Genomic DNA, 9,442 nt, shown 5'->3' with positions numbered 1-9,442 from the left:
TTCTAACAAATAAAAATGCAAACTTCAACGGTTACACTTTTGCTTTATGTTAGCTTAGTTGATGTTGGTAGTGGTAGTGATCATGTTGAGACAGATAGTAACTTCTCTCTATTTTAATGTTTGTTTGTAATGTGTGCACCTTTAAAAGAGATAAGAGAATATTTAAAATATCTAACTAAAAATGAAGAATTACACACTCTAAATTATATACTAACCATTTGAAAATTTCAAACAATATTAATGCTAAGAGGCTTTATATCTCTTACATGTGAATTAATTAGAAGACTTTTATTTTATGATTGTGTTCATTTAGAGGCTATTTAGATACAAAATTTGAAAAACTTAAGAGAACTTTTAATTTTAACTATTTTTATTGTATCATCTTGATTTACCTCAGCAATCGAAGGAACATGATAAACACTGCATACATTCCCCCTTTATACTTGACTAGGTCAATTTACACAAGCATATATAATCCTATTATTCGTACGAAATTGACTAAGTGAAGCAAACGTGAGAACATCGGCTGCAAGAGCAATAGTGCATGCTTGTTCTAAATTATTGTTGTGCATCTTTTTTCAATTATTTCCATTTTTCTGATATATGATTTGTTAAAATTATCGTTGAATATTCTCAAATCATAGAAACTAGACGTCCTTCAAGAATATACACAGTTCACGTCTATAACAAGTTCTATGACATATATATATATATATATATATATATATATATATATATCTTAAAGCATTTTTTTGTTAAATCTTAAATTAAGCATATTTTCCTTTTAGGTATTAAATTTTTTATTTGATCATTATCTTTCTTTTACAATTTATTTTAAATAAACTATTGTGTAATAATAGCCGGCTTATTTAAAAAATATGATACATTAATTACAGACACATGGATGGAAGGAGAGAGAGAGACAGATACAAAAGGACATGGCTGAGATTTTACGCGGAACATTAACTTTACACTAACTCACGAGATGTGAATCCACAATCAATTTTTTAATATTAAAACTTGTAACTATGTTAATATTTGAGATTTTAAAGAAATGCATCACTACCAGGTCATAGTTGGGTAACACCAAATTGCACGGCGAAATTATGGCATAAAATTAATCGAACGAGATATATAGTTGTAGACCTTAAACAGTGTCCTTGAAAATTTTGCATATCACAAGTGCACCAATGTTTAATCTTTTACTATTCATTTTTAATATATAGTTTGAAAAAATACCAATAAAATCAAATATAATTTGTGAACAGATTATAGAGTAAGTAAAGAAGCGCTCTTAATCCTAAAAAAGTAAAAAAAAAACTTTCTTAGGTTGATTTTTCCATTATATTATAAATATGAAATACTAGTATTCATCAATCTCTGTCAGTAATTAATATTTACTGACAAATTTGACTATTTATTTTTAATAATATTTTCTTATTAATTTTAATTTTTTTATAAATCTAAAATTTTAGATAAAATATTTGAATTTAATTTTACTTAAAGTAAGTAAGTTGACTGAGACTTAATTAAAGTTCTAAAAAATATGATAATGTGCAAATCGAAAAAATATATTAAAAAAACATTTCACAAAAGGAAAATACATACGTGTATAAAAACAAAATAAGCATTTGGAAGAAATTTATAGTATCTGCTTTATTTATCTGACACAAAAGAGGACATGCAGCAGTGATCATTAAATGCAGACATAAACACAGAAATGTTAGATAGCAGCAGCTACAGTATAGTGCTACAAGACGAGTTTACTGACCCTTTGTCTCTTTTATCTTCCTCTCTGTCTCACCTATGTGTACTTTTTCATTCATCTTCTCTCAGCCTATATTATTATTATTATTATCAATTTATTATGTATTAATTTTATTTCAATCATTGCAGATGAAAACTTATAAGTCTTGAGTAGCGTTTGAGGCATTTGCATGAAAATTTCAAAAACCGCATAATCATATAACTGGATAAAAAGCCATCACACACACATATATATACTTGGAAAATAGCTGTATTGTTGACCCTGCCCTCGAAGGTTGTGTCTAAAGACTAAATAGTGTTGAACAATTCAAGTTCATCATAGCCTAATTCTTCTAGTTGAACTATTCAAGTTCATTCATTTTTGGTTATCTTTCTTAGAACTGCCCAGTTCCCACTTCTCATAATTGGTACCTCCTTGAAGTTATTAAATCCAAGAAAAGGATTTTCTTGGTAAGATTGGAAACCTGTGTGGCACTTCATGGCTATCTCTCGTGTACTTGCTATACTCATTCTTCAGTACTCATTAGTAGCACTAGTTTCTTCAGCTGGACCACGAGGTGGCTGGAAAACATTGCAAGGTGTGTTCCTTATTCCGCTTCCATTTAGTCTTCTAATGTTTCCTATGAATCTATGGTCCTCATTTATCTTCCTATTAGATTGTTTTGTGTGGTTGCTGAGACTCATGGTGGGAGGAATAGAGTATTTGATATTCTTTCTTGAGTTTGAGACTGTTGTTTTAACGAACTACTTATTATATGAACCTTTTAGTTTGATTTATGTTAGTAGTGTTTCTGCAATTATCACAGCAATGAATAGTCATCAATTTTTCTATCTCAAAAAAGAAAAGAAAAAGGAAGTAAACCATGTTATTATATCGAATCAAGAGTAAATAGTGTATGCATTGACATTGTAAAGAGGCTATCGTCCAATCACAATTGTCATAAACGGTAAATTTGTTATGTTTTATAATAACTATCTTAAAAGTCATTCTTACCATAAGTTCTAATTGCTTGATAGTGTAAAAAATTGTACACTAACCGTGCAAGGAAATTAAACTCTTGAATCAAGAGATACAACAATAAACTTGTGGATATTTCACATTTTAAAAGTATATCTAAGCTTAAATAAGGTCTTAAAAGGTCTGGTTTTGTTGTGATTGATAATGTTAACTGCTCAGTGCTCAATGGGTTTTCATCTCTTTGTTCGTCATAAACCAACGCTAGAAATTCAGCCTTGTGTATGAACATCTATACATAAATGCATCCCAATTTTTGTCTCACTTCCAGACTTCATGTGAATTCAGAAATCAGGACCATGCTTGTTTAATAGCAATTCACATGCTTGTTTGGTGTGCTATGCAGGATCTCCACCTCTGGTCATAGCACGTGGCGGGTTTTCAGGGATATTTCCAGATTCAAGTTCACTTGCCTATAGTTTGACACTAGATACTTGTGGCCCAAATGTGACTCTATGGTGTGATGTGCAATTGACAAAGGATGGTGTTGGGATTTGTTTCCCAGAGCTCAAGCTGGACAATGCCTCTGACATTTCCATTGCTTACCCAGGCAAGGCAAAGGATTACTTAGTTAATGAGGTCTCAACCCGGGGATGGTTTTCTGTGGACTACAACTTGGCAGAACTAGCAAATGTCTCTGGTGAGTTCAATCTATCTCAAGACCTTAACATTTTATTTTCTTGATTGGATGATGTTTAAATCTTTTTTATCAAATTAATAAGATATTTCCAAAGATTAGGTGGGGTTAGTGTCATCAATTTAGTCCCTCAATTGGTTGGCACCATGAGTGAATTTGGCCCTTGACATTACGGAAAAGGAAATTTAGTCCTTTACTTTAACAATATCAATCAATCTTACTCTTGACATTACAAAAAATTTAGTTTTTTAGTATTGCAATTATTAATCAATTTGGTTCCTAACATTAGGGAGCATATTGACTAATGATTGTCAAATTCAAGGACTAATTGACTGATTTGATAATGGTAAGACCTAATTGACAGTAAATTTTGGGGATCAAATGGATTTTGCTTTTCGAAAACATCAAGGTCCAAACTGATGGGTGGTGCCAAATTCAGGACTAATTTTCCGGACAAAATTGATGTTTTATGCGTGGAACTAGTTATTGGTGCTTTCTTTGATCAAAACATCTCAGAAGTGGGAAAATTGTTCAGTGTCCTTGCCCCTTTTCAATTTGTTATAAGCTTGTAATACTGATAATTTTCTTGTTATTGAAACAGTTGTTCAGGGGGTATATTCTCGGACTAATAAGTTTGATGGTAACAAGCTTCCCATTCGCAGTGTTGAAGACGTAGCTAAATTAATAAAATCACCATCTACAGGCCTGTGGCTAAATATTCAGGTAAATGGAAGAGTATTTGTTTCTTGTCCTTGAACTGGAATACACTCTTTGTTTCAAGGCAGGTCCTGAATTTATGCATTTGGGGTCTGAGTTTAATCTCTATTGTTGACTCATCTTGTTTTTTGCATTCTAAAATACAATGCAGCATGATTCATTCTTCAAGCAACAAAATTTGAGTGTAGAAAATTTTCTGCAATCCCTCCCTGCTAAAAGTGTACCTGTCAATTACATCTCATCACCTGATGTGGATTTCTTAAGAAGAGTAAAATCAAGCTTTAGTTCTGGACCAACTGGCTTCATCTTCCGGTTTCTCGAGCAGTCTAAACTTGAACCTACAACCAATCAGACTTATGGTGAACTCTTGAAAAATCTCATGCTTATCAAGACATTTGCTTCAGGAATTCTTGTTCCCAAGGGCTATATATGGCCTGTAGACTCAGGCCTTTATCTACAACCACATACCCCTCTTGTCACTGATGCTCATAGAGAAGGGCTGCAAGTTTTTGTATCAGACCTTACTAATGATGTTCCATTTAGCTACAATTTCAGCTATGATCCTCTGGCTGAGTGTCTATCTTTCATCGATGGTGATGATTTTTCTGTTGATGGTGTGCTGTCTGACTTCCCAGTAACTCCATCTGCAGCCATAAGTAAGTTTTGTTTCCTTTGTATAGAGTCTAAACATTTCTACACAGAGATGCTTTATAATTATTTTTCAAACTAATGCTACATCCTTTAAATAAGACTTGAATTTTCTTCAACCTTCTATTCTTTCACCTTTCTTAGCAAAGTCCTCCCCCGACCCCCAACACCTTACCAAGTACAATCTATTAAGACATATAATGTATTCCCTAAATAAACTTAAATGGAATTGCTATTTTGGAAAACTAAAGCAAGCCAGAGATGAATACATGTAATTTATGGGGACTGAATTGCATACAATTTTCTTTCTATTTTGTGAATTGGGACATGAGAATTAAGATTACAGCATCCCATTCAGATTCTAAAATCTCATATCCTACTGCAGATTGCTTTTCTGGCCTAGGAAAAAATGCCAAAAAACAAGGTATATTTATTTGATTCTCTGTTTATGCCAAAAAATTCCAAAAAAACAAGTTATAGCATGTCCTGAGGGAACATAATATCTAAATGACCTATTTGGTCATTTTATCTTCTTTTTTTTTTAGTTTAGTTTTTTATCTTTTGAAAAGTTCAATTTGGTTATTTATCTTGATTTTTTTGTTCAATTTAGTCCTTTATTTTTTTAAAAAGTTTATTTGATCTTTTTATCTTATTTTTTTGGTTCAGTTTGTTGCTTTATCTTTTTTTTATCTTAGTTTGATCCTTCAAGTCTATTTAAGATTGATGTCATTAATCATTCAAAAATAAATTCTTTTGTTTCAGTTTTTTTTCCTTTTCCTTCACTTCATTTTTAACAAAAAAAAATCATTTTTAAATGATTAACGATGTCAATCCTAAATGGATCAAAAGATTAAACTGAATAAAAAAAAGATTAAATAAATGATCAAATTGAACTTTTAAAAAAATAAATGACGAGTTAAATAACCAAATAGGTTATTTGGCCACCTAATATTTAAGTTGTCTTTATTGATCATGCTATAGTGGACACTTTGGTTATCACAAAATATGGAGCAAGTGGAGATAATCCTGCGTGTACTGACCTTGCATATAATCAAGCTAAATCAGATGGGGCAGATGTACTTGACTGTCCTGTTCAAATGTCCAAGGATGGAATACCCTTTTGCTTAAGCTCTATAGATCTATCAGAGAGCACAACAGTTGCTGATACACAATTGAAAAACCGTGCAACGACTATTCCCGAGATTAAATATCGCAGTGGCATATATACATTCAGCTTGACATGGGATGAGATAAAAACATTGACTCGTAAGTTGAATGGTGTTTTTAATGCTTATTATCCAGGTGTGATATTGTTTAGCCATTCTCCCTCCTTGTTTTATTTCCTAATGGGATATCAATGGGAACTTTGGATTGTTTAAAATTGTTCGAATCATCTGTTCCTAATTTTTTCCCTCTAAAAGTCCCTTATATAATTTTATTGAAAAGTTATAGCAAAGGAAGAACAAAAAATGATGTAACTTGTTCTCAATAAATGCCTACATCCCTCACTTTTGCCATTTTTTGCTTTTCATTGCAGCCTCAATATTGAACCCTTATGAGAAATACATATTGTCCCGGAATCCAAAATCCAAAAATCTAGGAAAACTTATAACCTTGTCTGACTTTTTGTCCCTGACTGAAGGCTCTCGCATCTTGATTAGCATAGAGGTGAGTTCTGTCTTTCCATCTTATTAAGTGTTGAGGATTGTTCATGTTTAAATGATCATATGATGAATATTTTGTTAGAGAAAGAAATATGTCTTTATGAAAAGGCTATAAAGGATCACATTTGTTATTTGTATAGGAGTTAAAAGACAGGAGTGTTATTATGTAATAATGAAACCAATTTACACAGTTGGATGGTACTCGTTGTTTAGTTGTCTTTAATTCTTGCAACATGACCAGAAGCTGATTCAAAATTTCATGTGTATTTCAAATTATTGATTTCTTGACTCCAAACCTCTGTTCTGTAGGATAAGTGAAGTTCAAGTGATTGCTACTTAGACAATGTTGTATTTCATTATTATAAAAAATGATTAGATAGTTCATCAGCAACACACAACAATTGTTTCCTCCTTGAATAATTCCTTTTATGCTTTGTTAATGCCATTTTCTTTTTTTGGTTATCAGAATGCAGCCTATCTTGCTGAGAAGCAGAATTTACGTGTGACTGATGCAGTCCTTGATGCTTTACAGAAAGCAAAACCAAGATCACATAAAGTTATGATTCAGTCAACTCATAGCTCTGTGCTTAAAATATTCAAAGATAAATCCAAATTTGAAAGGGTTTACAAGGTTGATGAGAACATTGGCGGTGCAGCTGACTCGGCCATTGAGGACATCAAAACATTTGCTGATGCTGTTGTTATAGGAAAGGCATCTGTTTTTCCTGAAAGTTCAGCCTTTCTAGTTAACTTTACAAATATTGTGGCAAGGCTAAAATCATTTAAGCTCCCAGTTTTTGTAGAAACTTTCAGCAATGAATTTGTATCTCAAGCATGGGACTACTACTCAGATCCATCCATTGAAATAAATTCATTTGTCATTGGAACCAAGGTTAATGGCATTATTACTGACTTCCCCAAGACAGCAAATAGATACAGGAGTAAGTTGAACCATATCAACCTTTGCTTCTTGAACTAGAGATTTTTTAAAATTGACATCACTTAGTCCTTTGTGTTGGTACTTGGTACAACTTGAAAGCTCAAAGTCAAAGTCTGTGGTTTAAGAAAACATTTTTCTGTTTTCATAAATAATTACAAAACTGTCACCTTATGTTTACTTTATTTCCTGTTTTTACAGATGTATAAAACCTAATGAAAATACGGTAACAATTTTGTAATTATTTATGAAAATAAGAAATGAAAGCAGAAAATGTTTTCTCAAATCATACAACCCTTGCTTTACATAATATTAATGAGACCTGGGCTCATCAGTGATGATACTAATTCTTCATACTATAGTAGGCTAGTAACAGACCTGTGCATAATGCAAAGTGCAAATTGAAAATTTATATGGATGTAATGCAATTTTTTTGTAGTCTACAGTTCTTCATTCATGATCATTGCCAACATAGTTATTGGTTGCTAGGTTAAGCTATTAGTGTAGAAATACCCATGCCACCATACAAGTTTTTTAGGTCTTACCATATTTTCTATGGTTTTTTCATTTCTATTATGTGCCTAATAAAAACAATTCTGGGAAAGAACTAATAACTGTTTGTCTGAATCTATTATTGCCCCATTTCTGACTTGATTGTTGTTCTACTTGTTGCAGGGAACTTGTGTTTAAAGCATGGCAATGAAGCACCTTATATGAGCCCTATTGAACCTGGCAAACTTTTTAAACAAATTTCTAACTTGTACCTTCCACCACTTCCCCCTCCTCTCCCAATCTTGACTGATAGTAATGTGACAGAGGCACCTTTGCCTGGTGTCTCTGGAAGAGTTCCAACTCCTGGAGTAGGAGTAGCTCCAGCCCCCATTACAGCATAAAGAAATGTAAACAAGAAAACTAAGTGTGGCATCCATACATGCCATAACCTTGTGAACTCCATATATAGTTGGAAAAGGAATTAAAGGATTTCTTTCTCTAAGGAGTATTTTTTTTATTAAATTGAACATTAGAGTTATTATGATATATAGTTGCTATTGTAATGATCCATAGTGTTTCTTCATTATCAATTACATTCATTTGGACTGTAGAGATTCTTTTTTCTTGCTAGTTGCTTCTATCAAGTGCAAAACAATTACAATACACTACATTTGATCTTGAAGCAAATCTGAACCAGTAATATATATATATATATAATCCTAAAAGATTTTTACTATCACATTTAAAAAAAATATTAATCTATTAGTAAAACAAATCAATTACAATTGAAACTATAAACATAAAATACAAAAATAGGACATGCATTTTTCGTTAAATTGTTTGTACATCATTTTTGTTCTGGTAATGTCACATCATTCCCCAAGATTTTAGAGATTAATATCAAGTTGACTTAATAGTAAAGAAATTAGAAGAAGAGAAGAGGGAAAGTTGTGGGTTAGAATTTTTCCACAAATAAAAAAAATTAACAATTAACGATTAATATTTATTGATGAAGAAAACATATTTTTAATATTAATCTATTACTTAAACAAATCAATTAAAACTGATTATGAATATAAAATAAATTAATAATTAATTAATAAATTCACAAACTATCACAAATTGGGTTAAAAAATTTATAGTTTGTAAATTTATTAATTCAATTAAATTAAACAATTTTCCCTTCTTCTACTCTCCCCAATTTTTAGGAAAGTTAGAATTTAATAAGAGGAATTTACACCACCTCCATTTTCTTCCCTTTTCTTTTTTTTATTATTATTAGCTCCTTGATTCTTAATCTTTAACAAAATTGTTACAAAGATCCTAGCAATCAAGAAATATCATCAAATGGCAAAGACGCGCGCAATGCCTAGACTCTCGTCTCAATCCAAAGATATTTGAGTATCTAATAGACTAATATCATCCTCCTTATTCGCATATACTCAACCAATTCTTATCCATGTACTACAACATTTCCTTTCCCAAGTAGAGTCTCACGAAATTTTCCACTTTGTCCTCAATTATATAAGAAAATAATTTGTAAATTTTATTATAACAGTTCCTCA

General features: G+C 31.5%; 1 protein-coding gene across 1 annotated transcript; it reads left to right on the top strand.

Annotated features, from left to right (window-relative positions):
* The first annotated feature begins 1,771 nt into the window (after window positions 1–1,771).
* Window positions 1,772–8,487, top strand: LOC100799882 (glycerophosphodiester phosphodiesterase GDPDL3). The gene is made up of 9 exons (XM_014771271.3): window positions 1,772–2,345; window positions 3,129–3,422; window positions 4,021–4,142; window positions 4,288–4,792; window positions 5,170–5,208; window positions 5,766–6,050; window positions 6,322–6,452; window positions 6,915–7,389; window positions 8,061–8,487. The coding sequence occupies exons 1-9, from the start codon at window positions 2,246–2,248 to the stop codon at window positions 8,276–8,278; spliced, it is 2,169 nt and encodes a 722-aa protein (XP_014626757.1). The 5' UTR covers window positions 1,772–2,245; the 3' UTR covers window positions 8,279–8,487.
* The last annotated feature ends 955 nt before the right edge of the window (window positions 8,488–9,442 follow it).

This window comes from Glycine max, chromosome 18 (assembly GCF_000004515.6).
Source record: "Glycine max cultivar Williams 82 chromosome 18, Glycine_max_v4.0, whole genome shotgun sequence".
Lineage (NCBI taxonomy): Eukaryota > Viridiplantae > Streptophyta > Magnoliopsida > Fabales > Fabaceae > Glycine > Glycine max.
Note: the sequence above shows the minus strand (reverse complement) of the source record. Positions and strands in the feature narration are given on the sequence as shown.

Excerpts from the sequence above, each read along its gene's own strand:
- LOC100799882 (XM_014771271.3), top strand. The coding sequence starts at position 2,246 with ATGGCTATCTCTCGTGTACTTGCTATACTCATTCTTCAGTACTCATTA. Across the intron at positions 4,793-5,169 it reads AACTCCATCTGCAGCCATAA|ATTGCTTTTCTGGCCTAGGA; the intron begins GTAAGTTTTGTT and ends ATCCTACTGCAG. Across the intron at positions 6,453-6,914 it reads GCATCTTGATTAGCATAGAG|AATGCAGCCTATCTTGCTGA; the intron begins GTGAGTTCTGTC and ends TTTGGTTATCAG.